The sequence below is a fragment of the Archocentrus centrarchus genome, chromosome 5 (genome assembly GCF_007364275.1).
Source record: "Archocentrus centrarchus isolate MPI-CPG fArcCen1 chromosome 5, fArcCen1, whole genome shotgun sequence".
Classification (NCBI taxonomy): domain Eukaryota; kingdom Metazoa; phylum Chordata; class Actinopteri; order Cichliformes; family Cichlidae; genus Archocentrus; species Archocentrus centrarchus.
Window position 1 is genome coordinate 16,425,289 of NC_044350.1, and position 21,180 is coordinate 16,446,468.

General features: G+C 40.8%; 1 protein-coding gene across 3 annotated transcripts in view; it reads right to left on the reverse strand.

Moving 5' to 3' along the window:
* dip2bb (disco-interacting protein 2 homolog Bb) overlaps positions 1–19,451 on the reverse strand; it is a 46,547-nt gene extending 27,096 nt beyond the window's left edge. For all 3 annotated transcript variants that reach the window (XM_030728824.1, XM_030728823.1, XM_030728822.1), the window contains exons 1-2: positions 19,157–19,451; positions 798–869 (exon numbers count right to left, since the gene is read on the reverse strand). In XM_030728824.1, coding sequence (XP_030584684.1) covers positions 798–869; positions 19,157–19,241 — 157 coding nt within the window. In that variant the 5' untranslated portion in view covers positions 19,242–19,451. The remainder of the gene's footprint in view (positions 1–797; positions 870–19,156) is intronic.
* Positions 19,452–21,180: the final 1,729 nt, after the last annotated feature.

A 21,180-nucleotide genomic window follows, 5' to 3' on the forward strand; every position in this document is an offset into this window, starting at 1 on the left:
GAGCTTGAGCTTGGTTTAGATACTGTATTGCTTTGACTTCCAGATGTTATTGAGTCGTCTAAAAGCACAAACGGCTTTAAGTCTGGTCTTGATGTCTTTGAATGAATTCTTTAATATTCTTCTGAACCTCAACGATGAATGTACTGGATAGATCAACTGGCATATTAATGAACATCAAAACAAAGACGATCATATCTTATAAATCATCTGGAATATTTGTAAACCTACATTTATACTCAGTTCATGTGGGAGCCACAGCATACTTATGTATAGTATTCTCTATTTTGGCAAAATCAAATGCCAGTTCAGCACTTTTAATATAGAGCCACACTGCTGTAATATGTCCACAGTGTTGTTGTGCATTACCCATGTCATATATATACTTACAGATGATTCCCAGAGTTGCCATGTAAACTGCTCTCTTCTCCCTCCCCTCACCCCCCAACCGGTCACAGCAGCTGGCTGCCCCTCCCTGATCCTGGTTCTGCTGGAGGTTTCTTCCTGTTTACGGGGAGCTTTTCCTTCCCACTGTTGTCAAGTGCTTGCTCATAACGGGCCGTGTGATTTACACATGTTAGGGTTTCTTTCTAACATTGCAGGGTCTTTACAATATCAAGTGCCTTGGGGTGATAGTTGTTGTGATTTGGTTCATATTGAATTGAACTGAATTGTATTGAATGTACATTTGAACTGGCACAAAAAAACGCAAAAGTTAAATATTTTTGTTGCATGTACTTGCATTTATTTTCTTAGGATTATGCTAAAACAGATCCAAAAAAGGGGTTATGAATACTTACCTGGAGTGTGGATTATGTAAGGAGCCAGAAGTTTTGCCCTTTTCTTCTCATAGCCCTTCTGCGTGATGTCACCTGTAGAAAAAAATAAAATGAAATAAAATACTGTACTGTTTTTGAAAAACGGAGTGTAAGAAAAACCACCATAAAATAACAAGACAAATCTAACTTTGATGGTTTAATTTGTTGCCATTAAAATAAACACCAGTTAATCACGTTGTCAACAGCGCTAATCTGGAGGAAATGTTTTGAACACTCAACATTAACAAGAAATGTTATGATGGTAGGTTTTTATTCACATTAGAAAAATATAAACATTATTAATATAACTTTTTCTCTCATTAAATCTGCTTTAACAGACCAGATCATGGTTAAGATCCTGGCAAGGACTGAGTAACAGTTACTCAAGTACTAAACAATTCATAGAAAATAACACAATAAATAATTTGATCATTTGATCAGCTTTCACCTATGTGTCTGAATGGAGTCAGTCAACAGAGAAAGGAGGAAACAGCAGGGATAAAAAAAGAAAAAATGATAAGGAAGATGATGAAAACACAGTTGGACGCACACAGTGTTGCAGTAATCTCAAGAGATGGCTGCAGGCACCAACCATGTGGCTCGATTCCAGCCTCAAAGAAGGGAAAAACAAAACAGGACTAAATCTGGAAACATACGGAAGCGTGGGCAAGCGATGGGATGATTCAGAGACACAGGGAGAATAGGGAGAAGTGTGAAAGCTGAGGACAAGAAAGGAAAAAACGGAAATGCTGAGAAGAGAAGGAGATGAAAACGGGGAGAATTTATGAAGATGAGAATGATGTTGCATTCAGAGGAGGAATCCTGAGTCACAGGTTTGACTTGATCAGATTCAAGTGACAGGCAAGCAGTGTCCCTTTGACACCTCCTTCCATCCCTCCTGCTAACAGCCCATCTGCATCTTCCTCCACCCCACCAGACCCAACACGCTGACTGAGCTCTCGGCTGGCCCTGAAGCGATGCAGGGAGACTGCCAAACTCCTCTGTGGGCAAAGCTGTCAGATTTTGAGATACTAAAAATCCATCTGGAGAGCCCGCACTCACTCTTTCAGTAATTGTGTTGATCAGCAATGATTCATTCAGTATGTTCATTAGTAGCTGCCCTGGCTGCTTTTTAAACTTCATCTCCACATGTCTCAGAGACAACCTGTTATCCTGTTACAGTGACTAAAAATGTTTATGAGGAATGGGAGATAACTTTACATTAAGTACAAGCATTGACTGGTCTGATGGGGGATCCCAATGTATGTGAATCAGTCGCTCTTCTTCAGTGGCATCGTGTCCTGAGCCAGTGAGTTTTAATCCTGGATTATAATTTGGGTTGCTGAGATGTACAGCAACCAAAGCCAGAAAGCTTTCTCACACCCATTTTTTTATCTTCCCAATTACAACACAGAAACGAGATGAGGCTTTTCTGATGTGGTTCCAATAAATCACAATGTTAAACCCACGAACAGGTGAAGGGAATAAAATTAATTATCTTGTTTCAAGGTCACTCGTCAAAGGGTGGGACATAAGGCAGCAACTGAGATGCCAGTTCTTGAAACTGACGTGTTAGTAGTAGGAAGAACTGGGAAACTCAGTGGCTTGGACAAAAATGATATGACGATTACATGAATGGGTTGGAGTATACCTGCTTTCAGTGGTTAGTACCTACCAGAACAGAAAGAGGTTCAAGTTTACAGTTTTTTGTGAATTTCTTACAGGAGAGTGTATAGAAACACATACGATTTACAACACATCATCCAAACTGGCTCTGAGTGACCTTAAATCTGCTTGGAAAATCTTAACTGCTTAGAGAAATAAGTGAAGATTTGCATCTTCAATTACATGCAAACTTCACCTTTAGATGAAGACCATGGGATATGACTAAACACTCCAAAGAAAAACCACTAATACCTTTGAAACTGCAGTTTGCCTACAGCAGTAGTTAAGTAAAGGGAGAATGTGTGAGCTCACAGTTACAGAAGGTATGATAAGTCAAGGTTGAACAAGTATTAAACCAGTGGATATTCCAAATGGAGAGTTTGGGAGAATTATCTTTGACCTTTGCTTTCTCAACCTTTATAATTATCTGAAATTTTTGTATTTATCTCTATGAAAAGATGAGAAAAACAATAAAAATGGCATTTTTGGGCAACAGAGTGCAAAATCATAACATGATGTAGCCCCTTAACTGGCAAGGGCCCGGTGACGGGCCGTTTGTAGTCTCTTTTATATGGCAGGCTAGACCCTCCCATTTTTATTGACACGTCATTCGGCCAATCATGTAACTGGCTGCACCAAATCACCTGACAAAGCTACGTGACGCCCTCTGAGTATTATTGGCTCTGGGAAACCCATTTCTTAACATTATTGGCCGAATGAGGTGTCAGTCAAAATGGGCGGGTCTAGCCTGCCATATAAATGCACTTCATTCGGCCCGCGGACCAGACGCAGCCGATTAATAGGCTATGAAATGGGTTGTTCAGAGCCAATAATAACCAGAGGGTGTTATGTAGTTGTTTCAGGTGATTTTATTTGCTGCCAGTTAAGGGGTTAACCATTTCACCCTGACAGGGCTCCACTGAAGGATGATACACAGATCCACCTCCTACATTTAAAGACTAATCTCCTTGGCTTTAAACAAAGCATCGAACACAATTCTTAAGCAGAAAAGACAGCAAAGCTTAGGCAACTCACAGACATAGCCAGATAAACTGTAACACTGCTGACACAACTATGGACAAGACGGACGCAGTGAAAGTGCTCCTGTTTGGAGGATATCGCCTGAAAGCCCACTCTGACACAATATCTGCTCAGGGACTGAGGCCATTTTTTTCTGGAAATGGAAGAAAAGCAAACACTTCCATAAGTAATGCATGAACAGTGCAGTTGGCCTCGCTCAGTCACATAATTTATTTTTAGCTTATGTGAACAGGCAGTTTCACTGCAGATAGACACACACACACACACACACACACACACACACACACACACACACACACACACACACACACACACACACACACACAGAGATGGCGGCAGTGAAGGGGGAGGGGTTTGCGTGGCATTAAATGGATCTCAAAGTAATCACTCTTCCATCTGGATGATTTGAAAGTCATCTGCTTTTTATGCCTGCGTCATCACATTTGGACTCCAGCAGTTGGAGCTGAAGGGTTAAACCTCTGTGACGGGAATGCATCCTATCAGTGACCTACAGGTGATGAGAGGGCTACATGAAAATATGCATGTGTCTGCTCCCTTGTAACCATTTCTGCATTAACTATTCCTAAAATTTGCTCCGATTTTTTTTTTTTTTTTTTTTATTGTCACAATTACCGATGTCTTTTTTTGACTTTTCCAAAAAGCTACTTGGATTAAGGTTTTCCATGGAACTGGAAACCCTTGGAACACTTCCAGGTTGTACAGGTGCCTCGCCCTGTTAATAAAGGGCATACAAAAAAAAAAAACTGATAAAGCAAGTTCTTCTGAAGAAAGATCGGTTAGTGTGACACACCTCAATCACATCATTTTTTTCACATCACCACAGAAGAAAACAGAGATCCGATATGTTAGAAACGGCTTCAGAGCATAAATAACAGTGCCGGGCATCCTACAAAGATCACGCCATGAGTTCAATCCAGAAAGAGGTGGAAAAAAAAAAATCCACGGAAACAGCAAAACACCTGCAGTAGTCTCCACATCTCACTAAAATCTTTGTGTACACACGTACACAAAGGAAATTGTTCAATAACACTTCTGGGACACAGACATGTGAGACAAAAGTTAAACTTTCTGCTAAAATTGTAAATGCCGTGTTTGGAGGAGAAAACAATACCAAGGAACGCATCGTAAATGTCGAGCAATGCGGAAGGACTGCATTGATTTGGGGCCTGCATAGCTAAAGTCAGAATTTCACAGAGAAATTGTGCAGAAGAGTGTAAGGGCAGCAGTCCATGGCCTTGGACCTTGGTCATCTTGTGAAAGCAGAATGAGTCAAAGCACACAGGTACACTCACAACAATATTTTGGGGGAAAAAAGGAGAAGATTCATGTCTTGGAACGGTCAATGTAAAAACCTGATTTTTTGAGATTCTGTGACCTAGTGAAGGATGTTCATCTCACCACCACTGTGCAAGTATCATAAGTGACTTGTGACTGCATTCCAAAGGGTTCACAAAGAGAGCTTCTTTCCTTGTAATGCAGCTTCAACATTTACTTGAAAGGGTTAAACAGATGTGTTATTCAATCCGTTTAACTTATTATGAAGACAAAAGTGTCTAAACATAATATAGACACAAACAGTCAAAGAAATCTGCTTGAGGCAAATCGCAGCTCTGCTGAAGAGATGAGGGCCTCACTCGTTAACCCACTTTCTCAGAGCGGCCCAGTCACGTCTGTCCTAATGGTGGAGGTCACCATCAAACTATTTCAGCGTTACAGTCTGGCTTCACATGAAGCCGCCACCGCTCTGCTCTTTTTGTCTTCGACAGTTGCACTGGTGAAGAAAACCTTTGCATCCACTTTGGAGTGCGTGTTTCCATTTTCAACAATGTAAAGGGGAGAGACATCAAAGCAGTGCCTTCTCTAAGCCCTCTACACTCTCACACGTTCCAGCTCCAGATTATTTGAATTGCAGCAGGCCTGCGCTCTCCTTCCTCCCCACAGGCACTCAGTCTGAATAGTAATTAGCTGTTGCCCTCTATTTTCTTTCCCTGTTTCTTTCTCTCCCTCATGCCATTATGATTCAACTGCTTTCTCAAAAACCAAAAACAGAAAAGAAACAATTTAAAGTCATGTTAACACCTGCTTTGTGAAAATTACATAAACACTTGTTAAACTATTACAGAGGAAACATGGATTTCCTGCTGTTGTCTCTTATCTTAAAGAAAACAGACAACGAGGTCTGGTGATAACATGCCTCCTGTAATCACACAAAAATAAACTCCAGGGAAGATCTCCCAAACAGAATAAAACAAGTTTGCCACTGCAGTATCCGGACATACCTAGAATAAATGACACATGGTCCCTCCTCTTTGGCACCTGTGCCTTCTCTGCCTTTGCTGACTGAGCTCTAGTGAGTTTTTTCATGGAGAGGTTATTTATCTACCAATCCAAATACTTAAAGAGCCAGAGGATTTTTATCTATATTATCTATAAAATAAACATACTGAAACCTCCTAGTGACATGTGTCACTATTTTGTTAACCCATTAAAATATATTAATGGGACAAAATTTGATGCAGTGCTTTCAACTTGAGCAGAATTATCAGTTTTTAGACATCAAAACTGAATGTGTATACTAGAAGCCACAGCAAAAAGGTCCTGGGTTCAAATCCACCAGCCAGCTGGGGCCTTTCTGTGTGGAGTTTGCATGTTCTTCCTGAGCTTGAATGTGCAAGTGAATGTTGTCTGTCTCTGTGTTAATCCTGTAACAGACTAGTGACCTGACCGGGATGCACCCTGCCTTTTGGCCTATTAAAGCTGGGATTGCCCCCTGCAATCCTGAACTGAATAAATGGAAGAAAACAGATTTAGGATTAAATTTAAGTACAAAAAAGAAAAATGATAGTAGCTACATTTGTGGAATCTATGCCAGTGATTTCATATGGTACTCCTGTTGTTCTGCATTAACTGGCCATAAAATGTAATCCAAAGACATGCACATCAGGCTTAATAATAATTCTAATGTGGATGCAAATTAGATAAAGCACTTAGTGCTATGTGGAAAAAGCTGAAGGTGAAAGTATGGAGAGTTTTTTTTAACTTAGTAAGGCATGGTTCACATTAGCATATCCTTCTTCTGAACAGCAAATTTACAATGAGTATTTTTTTATAGATCAAAAATAACTTTGACACCTTTAACAATTAACTCCGGTTGAGTTTTGTTGATGTTAGGACCCCACACACTTTTCCAACCTACATTTGTGACAGCTGCATGTGTATGAACTCCATATGAACAAAGCAGCTGTAACTGTTTATTATTGTAACTTAGAAAAAGATTAGGTCATATTTTAAGACATATGCACACATTTGTGTATACACCAATCAGGCAAATTATTATGACCACTGACAGGTGATGTGGATAACAATGATCATCATGGCACCTGTTAGTGGGTGGGATATATTAGGGAGCAAGTGAACACTTTGTCCTAAAAGTTGATGTGTTCTTGCTGTGTTCAGCTCTTGTGGGGTGTTCCTGGTCTGCAGTGGTCAGTACATATCAAGAGTGGTCCAAGGAACGATCAGTGGTGAACCAGCGACAGGGTCATTGGCGACCAAGGCTCGTTGATGCACGTGTGGCTCAAATGGGAAGAAGGCAAGCCGGCGGGCAGTGTGATGCTTTGAGCAATGTTCTGCTGGGAAACCTTGGGTGTTGCCATCTATATAGATGCTGCTTTGACATATACCACCTACCTAAGCATTGCTGCAGACCATGCACACCTTTTCATGGAAACAGTATTCCCTGATGGCTGTGGCCTCTTTCAGAGGGGGTAATGTGCCCTGCCACAAAGCAAAAATGGTTCAGGAATGGTTTGAGGAGCATAACAACGGGATTGAGGTGTTGACTTGGCCTCCATATTTCTCCACATCTCAATCCAATCAAACATCTGTGGGATTTGCTGGACAAATAAGTCCAATCTATGGAGGCTCTGCCTTAAAGGATCTGTTGCAAACATCTTGGTGCAGATACCACAGCACACTTTCAGGGGTCTAGTGGAGTCCATGTCTCAAACGAGCCAAGGCTGTTTTGGCAGGAAAAGGAGGACCGACATAATATTAGGCAGGTGGTCATAATGTTATACCTGATCTTTGTATACTGTACATGAATGCAGATCCTTCCAAATGGTTCACTTACTTTGTATGGTACATGCTTTCTGTACTGAACAATCAGCCCAGGCTGCATGCTAATACAAGACCACGCAAGTGCATCAACAAGACCATACAAGTGTAACTCACAATTAGGGTGCTGCTCACAAATTTTGTTTTCCATATTGTACTCCATTCTTCTACCTTGATGGTCTTATTCAACATTCTCTGAGATTTTACAGTTGTCCACTTTTTTAAATATCCCTTCATCAATTCAAAGTGTCAAATGCAACATTTTATTTCCCCAAAATAGCTCTTTCTTTTCAGAGATTTGTAATGATGGTTGTAGTCATGCGTTACTGCCGTTTGAGAAAACACAAAAAAACAACAAAGGCTCAGTGGAAAAAAAGCAGTAGAGAAGTTTACTCACTCAGACAATAAAGCTGGAATTACAGGCACTGATGAGTGAAAGAAATGCTTTCAAAAAGCCTAAAGCCCTAATACACACACACACACACACACACACACGCACACACACACACACACACATGCACAGTTTCTATGTATGAGGTCTCTCAGGTGATTTGTTTTCTCTGAAATGGTAGGCAGGGTGTGGCCAACTCTGGTACTAGAGCTAATCATGTTTCCATGTTTCCCTCCACACACACACTACACTCAACTCAAGCAGACAAGTAATGACAAGGGTCACAATGCAGAAGAGGAAATAAGTCCACTGAGGTAACTGGAATGAAACTGTGACTCAGCCGGTAGCCCCCTTCAGGCTCCTGTTGTCAGCTCTTTCTTTGGTTTCTCTCTCTGCTCCAACAAGAGTGAAAGAAAAGGGCGTGGAGACACACCTGACACCTCATTTCAACATTCAGTAGAAAATGCCGTTATTATCGTTGGACACCATCAAGCACATATTTACACAAACTTTTTACACTGGGGTCTGCTTATAACACGTATGAAAAATTATGATATAAACCTAAAAACAGAAATGTGTGAGGAGCAGGGTTTCCATTATCACAATGCCCACCATACCCTCCAGGTGCTGGTAAGAGTATACAGGTCCACACATGCACGCTGTTAACCTCTGTACCAGTTTTTAATTTTCTTATACCATGTTAATTTAGTAAATTATATATTTTTGTGCTGTCTTTTACTGCATTACAGTGACAATAAGATATCTTGTGTCTTACAAAGCATGCTCTAAACCCAGGGAATAATTGTATTAACTAAAAGCACTCTGGTTTTAATTGTGTGTGGGGGAGACATGTGTGAAATACTGATTGTAAAGCTGAACACACTTTTACACTTTTAGTTCGCTGTCACAGAACTGCCTGGCGAGCAGATGCCACAGTCAGATCCCTTCCAGTCAACTCAAATTACGTCAATTTTATTTGTACAGTTTATTATAACATATAACTTCTCCCAAAAAGGGTTCATGACCAAGCCTATACACTCTATAGAAAAGCAAAGGAAAACATAAAAAGAAAAACAGGAGATCAACCTCTCAAAAGTCTGGTAAGACTGAAAAATGGTGTTAGAGTAAGAGGAAAGGATCAGTGAATTGAGCAGCTAAGTGGATATGTGGTTTAGCTGATGAGGTCAGAACTATCAGCCTGGTGGAGCAGAAAACAGGCTACCTCTGCTTAACTGATTCTTACAGTCAATTTGCAATTCCCATGAAAACTCTTCACTACTCAGTTTTCTTGCTGAGACCTGTACCAGTGGCAGATATCCAAGTCTCGAGGTAGCAACTACAAAAATTTGAGAAAACAAGAGGATTTGTGAATAAGTGATGTGGCCTTCATGAGCAAAATTTTAAAATAACTGAATAAAATACTTTTTTTTTTTTTAATTTAGAGACTTTGTGTAAGTTAAAATAAAAATGTTATTCATGTTACTTTTTGCATGTAAGAACAATAAGCCCCCCCCCAAAAAAAACCAAAAAAAAAACCAAAACAAAAAAACCTAACTTTTTCCCACAGTTATGATACAATAGAAAGTCACTGTTTTGGTCTTAAATGACACACATATGAGATACTTAAGTCCACGGGGACTCAATAGTCATGTTTAATGCAAGTGCATGACACTTTGAAAGATGCATTCCATGAAGCTACTTTATTTGGAGGATGGCTTAACCTGAACCTCATCCCCGTACAGAGAAGTGTAGCCCCAGACACCAAAACTGTGATGGGCACTCCTCATTATTCACTGTGAGGTTTCCCTCAGAAGGATGAAACTTGCAAAAACTACAAAACAAAAACTCACACATATTTCAGGCCATGAATGAAGTGGTGAAGCGGGAATGAACAATAAGACTAGACAAAATTTAAACAAACAACTTCCAACACGCTCATATTTAATATCACTTGTTATTTGATTTGCTTACACTCCCTTCTATTAAAATGTGCAACTAAGCATTTACAAACTGACTTGTAAATAATTAAGTATGCACTAAAATGTTATTAGGCTTCACAGAAATATTATATTTGCTGGAAATTGCTTTAATTGTGAATAGTTGCACTTAAGGACCGCTGCTCTGATGCACTTTTTTGCCTCTTTGCTCACAAGATTTATAAAAGAAGACCCAAAACTTGGTAGATATAAACAGCTATATGATTTATGCTTCCTTTAAAAATGTGGAATATATACACCCGCGAGTGGCTTTTATTTGTATAGTTAAACTATAACCAGCTGAGCTCAGATATCTAAAACATAATACATTTCCTGACTTTATGGGTTGACAAGAATCGGTTAATTGCACTCAACGGAATAATATGATTTCTCCCCACAATTTGCAGTAGCTTCTCAGCACATTATCATCAGATGGCAGAAGCCTCATATTTCCAGTATAATGGTCTTAACAGCTTAACACAGTGTTAAATTGTGTTCGTGTATGTGCTTCAACATATGGCTGTTTTAATCTGAAAAAGGCTTTGTGGAAACATTCAAAAGGAAAAGCGCGCACGTGCGTGTGTGTGTGTGTAAGCGGGGTTTTGGGGGCAGGATGTGGGTGGCTACATATGAGCTGTGTCCCTATCACCGTGTGGTGCTGCATAGGGAGAGCATGAGATATGAATCCACAGCGATGATGCAGGCTCGCACCATTTGACGAGGGTGGCTGATGACACATTAAATAAGCAAGACAGCATCAGAGAACAAGATGAAATACATTTACAGAAGTTACAGAAGAACAGCTACAGTGTCCTCTATAATTATTGGAACAAATACACAATTTTTGTAGTTTTGCCTTCGTCCATCACCACAGTGGACTGTAAATAGAACAACCAATATGTGACTGAAGTGCAGACTTTCAGCTGTATTTTTATATATGTATGTATATGCATTATATGTGTATTTTTATACACAGTCTCCCATTTTCAGAGGCTCAAAAATAACGGAAGAAACTAATATGAATTTGAATGTAAAGAGTGATTTTAATATTTGGATGAAAAAAATTATGCAAGCCAATATCTGCCTGAAGTCTAGAACCCGTGGACATCACCAAATGTTGTGTTTCCTCTCTTGAGTTGCTCTACTAGGACTTTACTGCAGCCGCCTTAGCTGCTGTTTGTTTGTGGGTCTCTCTGCATTCAGTTTTGCATCTAATAACTTAAAAGCATGCTCTGTTGAGATCAGGTGTCTGACTTGGGCATTGAAGAATATCATATTTCTTGACCTTGAGAAACTCTTGGGTTAATGTTATGGCATACCCGTGCCATAACAGTGTCTCCACCATGTTAGACAGCTAATGTAGTATGCTTTGGCTCACCAGCTGTTTCTCTCTTTCTCCATACTTTTCTCTTCCCATCATTCTGGTACAACTTAACCTTAATTTCATCTCTCCATCTGACCTTTGCCAAGGTTTGTTTTTTAAAACCTTGGCAAAGGCTTTAAAAAAAAAAAAAAAGAAATGCACAGAATATAAACAAGCAAAGAGGCAAAAAAAAAGTGCATCAGCAGTGGTCCTTAACACAACCATTTACAATTACAGCAATTTATGAGAAATATAATATTTATGTGAAACCTAATAACATTTTAGTGTGCAGTATCTTTTTTTTTTCTTTTTACAGAACTGTGCTGGCTTTTAGATATTTTCTGTCAAAGTCTAATCTGACCTTCCTGCTCTTAAGGGTAATCAGTGGTTTGCACCTTGTTGTAAACCCTCTGTATTTCCATTCATGATTGTAGACTTTGACAAATGATACAGCTGCCTCCTCAAGACTCTTCGGTACTTGTTTAGATGTTGTGAAGTTGTTTTGTTAACCATGGAAATGATTGTGTCATTGTGTACTTTAGTAGTCTCCTGTGGTTTTCGGGCCTTTTGGTGAGCTTGAGCTGCTCAGTGCATTCCTTCTTTTTTCACCAGATTTTTGAGTTGGCCTAAAGTCTTTGCTGTGTCTCTGACAGATTTATTTGGGGGTTTGAGCTTAATGATGACCTGTGTCGCTTGCACTAACATCTCTTTGGACCTCATATTTAAAATTACATTAGAATTACATAAAATACAAATTCAACACTTTGGATATTATATCTGCTTCATTTGTCATGAAATAAGAAGGGAGCTGGCCTCACCTGGCCATGAAACTACTTGTCAGTCAATTGTCCGAGTACTTTTGGATCTCAGAAAATGGGAGACTGTCATGATCCTGGGTCCTTTGACCCAGCATTTTGGTTTATGATTTGTTTTTTTGAATCATGTTTTCCTTTGAGCTTCTTTTGTTTCTGTTCATGGTTGTGTTTTAATTTCTAGTTTCCCAGAGTTCCCTAATGATTACTGTTCAGTCTGTGTCTTGGATTCTTATGTCTTAGATTCTTGCCTTGTGTCTCATGGAAGGTCAGGTTTTGGTTCCCTGGGTGTGTACCACCTCTTATGTCAAGTCTGCGCTTTTGTCTTGTTTTTACTTCCTGTTTTATTGTGACAGTTTTCTGGTCCCTGTGTGTTATGGTCAGTTTTGCTTCCCCTTGGTCATTAGTGTAATTTGGTTCACCTGTGTTCCCAGCTGTTTCCACTCCCCTCATCAGCCCTCTTGTGTATTTAAGTCTTGTGTTTCCCCCTGCTGGTTGTCGCATCGTTGTTTGGTCATGATGGTGTGTCATGTGCTTAGTTTCATCTCATGGTCCATGCCTTGCTTCCAAGAGGATTTTGGTATTCTTGTTTTATGATTTCACAATAAAGAATTGACCTACGCCTACGGAGTCCTGCATTTGGGTCCAACTCTGCCCATTCACACTGCCCGTTATGACAGAGACATAAAAATAAAAAAAATGCATAAAAATGGCTGTAATTCTTAAACAGTTGATGCTCAATTTTTATAAAACCCCTTGAATTAAATCTGAATATCTGCACTTCAGTCACACATCAATTATTCGGTTTACAGTCCACTGTGGGGGGTACAGAGGCAAAACTACAAAAATTGTGCATTTGTTCCAATAATTATGGATAATTGGTTGTTTTTGTTTACTGTATAAAAATGAAAACAACCAACCTGAAAACAGGCTAAATGTGCAAAATGAAATAACGTGCATAAAATCAGCTGCAAAATAAACACCAGTGTATTTAAGTACTTATTTACTGGAATACTGAACTTATTTACTTCACTAAACCAGGTCACTGCCTGGAGTGAAGCCAATGACTCGGTTCAGCTGAACGACCTGGGTGCGTGGGGTTTCCAGTAAGTCCCCTACTCTGCTGTCCGCTCTCACTCACTTGACTTTTGGACTGCAGCAGCTAGTCAGAGGACTCATATGATCCAGGTTATCAGAGACCTCGAATATGTGATTCATGATTCAATAGGAAGATTCGACCCATTAACCTGGGTGAGCACTAAACATAACGTAAACTAGAAAGAAACTCAGATTGAGTGGCAGTGCACTCACTGCTCTGAAGCATGTGCGCAGCCAGTCAGACTGCTACTTCTATTTGCCACTTTTTAATAATTCAGTGAACAGAATATCAACTTAACACTGTCACCCTCACCATGGCATTTCTTTGAGTTGTGCTATTTTTAGAGGAAAGATAAATGAGAAGGAAAACCAACAGATCAGAGGAAGTTTTTCTTTAATGACCTGAAGGTGTTGCAAAGCACAACTTTAAAGCCAAAGGAGGTTGAGAGCCCACCTGTGGTTTACTGTGGACTTGGAAGTGAGCCGATTCGGTTACCCAGCTGGAGGGGTGCGCTCGAGTGTCATCTAAATAATTCAGTGTCTTTTGCACACAAAGCAGCAATGAGTTCTTAGTAGTGTGTTTATATGTTCATGGGTCTGTGTTCATGGTGAAAGTGGACATGGAAGGTTTGCCATAATAATCATAATTCACAAATTAAAACAAACGAACAAACAAAACTGAATCATGCTGTTACACAAGTGGCAGAAGATTCTTTTTATGGTGTCAGATTAAGTCTGTGGCCCGGGGCACTGAAGATCAGAGGGCAGCTCCTCTGCAACAGTTAATGAGCTTTTAAAGAGATAGGCTAAATCAGCTTCCTTCCTGTCCCAGTTAATGCTGTGCGTACATGAGGCACACACAAATGCAGCTGTGAGCTCTGCAACACAAATACACACATATACAGTGTTTTGAACCCAGGAGTCCCATGATACATGATGTCAGAGTGGGAAAGTCCAGTGGACATTTGCTGCATTTCACTGCTAACATGCACACACTGACACTGAGGAATTAAGCCAATACAGGAAAAACTGAAGTTCCTCAAACGGCCTGCTAAAAGACTCCAAAAATGGCTCAGAGACCAAAGATTCCTGTGTTAAAAAACATAACTCTATAGTAAAAATAAACATGTTTACAACCTGGTACAAAAAAGGGTTTTGGTAGAGGTAATTTCCCCAATTTTACAAAGGGTACAAAGGGTGAACTTTGCCCATTTATATTGTAAGGTGTAAAGTTATGAAATATTAAAGGTGTGGGTGGTTTGAGACGGGTGCTGTCTGGTCTTGTTTAGTGTTTGGTTGCACTAAAAGACACTCTAAGAAGTGAAGATTGGATGGTGCTACCCAAAGTTAGCATCCCATTAAAAATCAGAGCAAATTAGCCTAGTTAGTGCTAGCACAAGGTGACAACGCCACAGGTCTACCCTAATTCAGACATGGTCGTATCCACTTTTAAAATAAACACACAAACAATACAACAGCCAAGCGGGCTTAAAGACAACAAACCACTGGTTGACTGTCCATCTTTTATATACAGTCAGTGGTTATTCCCCTGCTGTCATCATATTTCCTGGCACTGTTAGAATGGCCAAAATATAACTGTACTGGGCAGCATGGTCCTTTCTTATTATGAAAAACAGCCCACTGAGTCCCTCTAACATACATCCTACTACTTAAACACTGTGTGTGAACAAATGTGTATGAATCCACAGCTCAAAATAGTCCCAAATAAATTCACTATGTCAGTGGAACTACTACATTATTTTTTTAAGGTCTGACACAGACAGGACAGCATCTCATTTATCTTTGTGGAGGGTAATACTAAAATAATAAAGCAATGGGGGGGACAGAGGAAGACTGAGAGAAGTCAGTAGTAGTGAGTGGGTGGGTGGGAAAAGGAGGAGAGATCCCCCGCAGCAGTACTGGCCCATTGCGACTCACAGGCTAAATGAGCCAGGCTTGTTGCCCCCTGATGCTCTGTGACCTAGATTGAGAGACGCAGGCAAGGCTATAATCTCTCATTTCTCTCCCTCTCTCTCAGTATGGAACAGTCTGCCGACATGAAAACCTGCATCTCCTCTGCAGCAGCATCGCAGACAGACGGCAGGGTGGATGCTGTTCACTAGAAAATCCACTCATCAGCCTGGCCTTTGCAACAGGGACTGGGGCACACATAAAATCATGAGGGGGGAAAAAAATGCTTCATGAAATACCACATGTAACTGCAGTCTTTGCAGAATCTGTGCTTACCGGTCATGTGATGCACTTATATTTAAACACATCCATAAAGAAAAGAACAATGCTGATGGCATTTATCACCAGTCATGAAATTATCATTACAAGCACCAAAATCACATCTACATTTCAACACTAAGCATAACTCTGGAGTCAGTAAATTTAGTCTGACAGTCCACTCAAATATCTCATCTACTGTTAAATAGATTGTCATAAAAATGCAGATGTAAATTCATGATCTTCAAAGAATACACCATGGCAAAATGTGCAAACTACTACAAAGGTGGTTTTTAAGTCTATCTGTGGTCAACAGTGTTGGAGGTACACCAAATGGAGATACATCATATACTGTAAACAGGCCCATAGGTCCCAAGTGGTCAGATTTTGTCAACACAATAGTGCCACAACTGCACAAACTTTGCTAGTGCTGAGTTGAACTCAAAATAAAGCATGAGTTCGAAGATGGATGTGTGTCAATCCATGAATGCTGAATAAAGTGCCAAAAGTAGGGCAGCCGAGGGGCCTATGGGCCCTTCCTACAGTATGCAGTCCTTATACCAATGTTTTTTCATATATGATGTATCTCCATTTGATATACAAAAATAAAACACAAGCCACGATAGCATAACTGGTGTTGCTTTCAACATTGGATAGCACAGAGTGAAAAATGGGACAGGTGTGTGAAAGTCAGCTTAACAGGATACAAACTAACATACTTAATATGAAGAGAGAAGCTGCTGATACTATGAAGCCCAAAAGCTTTTAGGCTGACTGGCTTTAACAGTTATGGTTCAGAGCTCCAAATTCCAGTCCGGTTCAATCAGCAAGTCTTTGGCCCCCCTCAAAGGTTTTCTTTGTGTCCATACAGTCACGGAGGTTAAAGTAGGCGGAGTTGCTCTCTCTCTCTCTCTCTCTCAGACACACACATGCACGCACGAACTCACACACAAATACAGATGAATAAACACCCACACTGCAGCCCACAACTATTTCTGTGAAAAAAATGCTGATACACATTTTCCTCTGTTTGTTGCTAGGGGAGTCCCATCTATGTGGACAACAATGGGGGGATTGTTGCCATGTATAAGATATCCATGAGAAAGCTTCAGACTCACTGGGGGTCCAGCTGCTGCTCGCCTTGTACCATTTGACTTTTACATGCCGAGTATATGCTGAGCAGACGGCAAGGGCACTTTATCTCACTAGAAGTTGTGCATACAGAAAAAGGACATCTGGACAGCAGCGAGCCTTTTCATTAGCAAAAGAATCATGTCTGAGCTAAAGTTACAAATGATGCTCTCACCCTCTGAGGCTCAGTCTCCAGAAGAGGGACAAGCGGTGTCAACTTACCTCACAATCTCACTAAAAGACTGTCACAGGTAACTCGGACTGTGCTCAAAGACACCTGCTTGTTGAGCCAAAAAGACCAACAACAGCTGCTCCAGGCGGACCATTTGATCGGAACGAAGCAGCGGCCATATGCAAGGTTATAACAAAGCAAAAACACCTACGACTGTAAACAGAAAACGAGGGGACTGAGATCAGATGACTTCAAATCAATTCTGACTCAAGCGAATGTGGAGTACTTTGAAACGTGCTGGATATATTAATGGCTAGCCAACTGTATTGAGCAACAGCTGCTGTGGGTTGCAGAAGAACTTTCTTAAAATCCTCTAAAACTCCTCTGTTTTCTTCTTCTCAGAAAAGAACACTATTCCATGCTGAAGACAACGGTGTCCTTCACAAACCAGCACAATCTGCCTCTTAGTGCCACTGAGGACCTGAGAGGCGCCTGTTTCTCAAACTAAAGACTCTGAAGACTCTGAAGAACTTGTGTTCTTGCTCTCCACTTTTCTTTCTATTCTAAAGCATGTTTGAAGTGGTGGTTTATACTTGGATCTGGCATTGAATAGGCTTCATTTAGTTAAAGAAAAAAAACTCCCAAAAGTTTCTGAATTAAGTTTTTTCCTTTTGGCCATTTTAGAACTAGAATAAGACCTACAAAAACCAGTGCTCCAGACACTCTGACTCCATTTATAGCTCATTTCATCAGTATAACAATTCTTGCATTAATGGGTGAGTGTGTCCAAATGTTTGACTGGTACTGTGTGTGTATGTGTTTGTGCGTGTATATATATTTGATTGAAATTCAATGTGATAGGTTTATGTCTTTTGCGGGAAAAGTAGTCAGAATTTAACTGATCACCAGAAAATTAATCACCCACTGATTTTGCCAAGTCTCTTATTGAAGATTTGAATAATAACTTGCCTAAATTTCACAATCAAAGGACTACTCAGTGGCACTTAAATTATGCAATCAACACATAGTCCTAGACCACCAATCCACACCGGGTAAATTGATCTGATTCATTCACAAGCAAGCTTTTTTGAAAGTTCATCAGGAGAAGCGCTGATAATAACAATAACAGTTACGAATGTGCAATTACTGCATCCCAGTACATGGTGTACACATCATTATAGTTATTTTTCATTTGCTGCCTCTCACCCGTGTTAAATGAGATGAACATACAGTGAGCATTCTCACTTATTCTCCCTCATTATCACGCTGCTGATTGGAGCCTATAATTAACCGCACAGCTCTTCCCAACTCAGGTCTGAACAGGCCACAGCCGCACTCTGAGTCTAGAGCAGTGTTGTTGCTTTTGTTTGTCTTACACGTTCTACAACTTGCGGTTCATGAACTAAAATCTAAAACAAACAGAAAAAAATTGATCAGTCCAAATCTTCAGATTTGACAGAGGTGCTGCCTTTTTAATGAATGAAAAAAGAAAATCGTGACACCTTCTCTTACTAAGCAGAAATGCTGGGTGAACATGTGTACCGAGGCTCTCTCGTGCCATGTGAAGTTTCACCTGTCTTTCCACATGGGCTGGGTCTCTCCAGGCTCTGCGCTGCAATCGGGACTGAGGCATCATTAGTGGCCCATGCTTCCTACCGCTTGGCTCTCTATGTGAAACACAACATTACTCATCCACCCCCAGGCACCTGAGAACTGCACAGCACCAATCAAGTTGCTGCAGTGATTCACAGTGTGAGGAGGAGACTTGCATAACAGTCAGCTCCATATTCCCTTTTCTTACAGTCATTCTTATAAATAAATAAATAAATAAATAAAAATGTTATCCTATATCTGTAGCAGTTCAGGGTTCAGAGTGTTGGGAGGGCCCAAAGCATCATTTGGTGTCCAGAGATGTCTCATGCAGCTCACACACAGGGCTTTGACCCATTTCATTAGACTGGAGCCTGTGTTCTGTAAACAGTGTATGGTATAGATGTACTGGGTTCAGAACTCAGAATAATGGGGGGGGGGAGCTAAAAACATCCCCAAATCCTAACACGAACGGATTCCTGGTAAAAGCACGAATCGCATGCTATAAATATAAAAAGGATGGGATGGAGAAATAACAGCTTGAAAAGGAGGTCAGTTTGTTTTTATAAATTCTTGTAGTCGTGCCCCGATGCACTGCAGCAGCACCGACTCTCATCCAGCTGACACGGGAAAGCTGTCTGTGGATGACTGCACATAAACACGCTCAAGCTCCCCGCTATTAACTTCAGTGGGAGCTTCCCACCCCACACTCAACGCCGCTGTATGCGAACCCTACCTTCGGATAGCTCCAGATCCAACTCCGCCAGCTGGTCCCTGACCTCTTTAGGCAGAGCCGACAGATCAACGCCGCGGTCGGCCATCGTTGGAAGCACAGCAGCCTGCGGGATGTTTGTGAAATCTCAAATGACAGCAGGTAAGATCCAGCATGAAGCTAAGAGGGGTGGGGGTAAGAAGAAAAAAAATCAAGATGTAGTAGTCGTGTTGTTTACTCCATCTCCGCGACTCCCCGACACCGCCATGACTGTGGGAGATGGGAACAACTCGCCAGCGGAGTCCGTCAGTCACATGACCGGGTTTGATGGTAATTGTTGTGACAGGATAGCGGGATAAAACGGACTCTCTGCTCCCTCTGCTGTCGTGTTTTTACAGCTGGGAGGGAAAAGAGCATTCCTGCTACCTCAGCTCACCTGCCACCCTCCCCTCAGGTGAGAACTAGCTCTACCCTGTACACGTATTTTCCTACACTGATCGTGGAAGGGGCGCCAGATTTTACTGAATATATTTGAAGTGATCAAGAAATTGTTTAATAACATTTCTTAATTTCCATATATATATATATATATATATATATATATATATATATATATATATATATATATATATATATACAACGTGATGTTCTCTGCGCACATAACATTTTGAATTTATTAGCCTGCGCCGCTTTTTATCGCTTTATAAACAAAGATGGCACCCGGAAGTGACTCAACTTAGTCAACAAGAAACAAAGTAAAATGTTTTTTGTATCAAATGTATAATATCCACCCCCATATTGACATGACCGTTACTGCACCACATCCCAAACGTGCTCCAATGGATCGAGATCCAGTGACTGTGAAGGCCATTAGAGTTCAGTGGCATGTTCAAGAAAGCAGTTTAAGATCATCAGAGTTTTGTGACTAAGACATGGTGCATTATCCTGCTGGAGGGAGCCATAAGAAGATGGCTACACTGTGGTCATAAAGGGATGGACATGGTCATCAACAGTGGAGTTTAAACAATGCTCAGCTGGTACTAAGGGTCCCAAAGTGTGCCAAGAAAATATCCCTCACACAATTACAGTTGTGGCTATAAGTTTTGAGAATGACACGAGTATTGGTGTTCACAAAGTGTACTGCTTCAGTTTTTATGATGGCAATTTCCATCTACTATAGAATGTTATGAAGATGCATTGCAAAGTCCCTCTTTGCCATGAAAATGACCCCCCCCCCCCCCACCCCATTTCATTTCAGCCCTGCCACAAAGGGGCAAATGGGGACAAGGCTAGAGATTACTGTCATGCTGATTGAGTTTGAATAGCAGATTGGATGCTTTAAAGGGAGGGTGGTACATGAAATCATTGTTCTTGCTCTTTTTACCACAGTTACCTGCAAGGAAACATGCAGTCATCATTGCTTTGCATACAGTGGGCTTCACAAGCATGGGTAGTGCTGCTACATAGTAAGACTACACCTAAATCAGCCACTTATCAGATCAACTTCAGGGAGAGAGGTTCAGTTGTTGTGAAAGAGGCTTCAGGGTGCCCAAGAAAGTCCAGCAAGTGCCAGGACCATCTCCTAAAGGTGATTGAGCTGCAGGATTGATGCACCACAAAGGCAGTGTTTGCTCACGAATGGCAGCATGCAGGTGTGAATGCATCTGCACATGCAGTGCACATTCAGAGATGCTCTTTATTTCATTTCAGTTGTAATGAGTGATTGAGTTACCGTTGCCTTCCTATCAGCTTAAAGCAGTCTGACTGTTCTCCTGACCTCTGGCATCAAGGTTTTTTCCTCACAGAGAACTGCTGCTCACTGTATATTTTCTCTTTTTCAGACTGTTCTCTGGAAACCCTGGAGATGGTTGTGAAAGAAACAGCAAGTTCAAAGTCACTTAAATCACCCTTTTTCTCCATTCTGATGCTCAGTTTGAACTTAGCCATGTCTACGTGCAGGTGTACCTAATGAAGTGGCCAGTGAGTGTACAGAAAACCATACTTAGCTGTTTGTTTTCACACAAAATTATGTGTTTTTGTACCAAAAA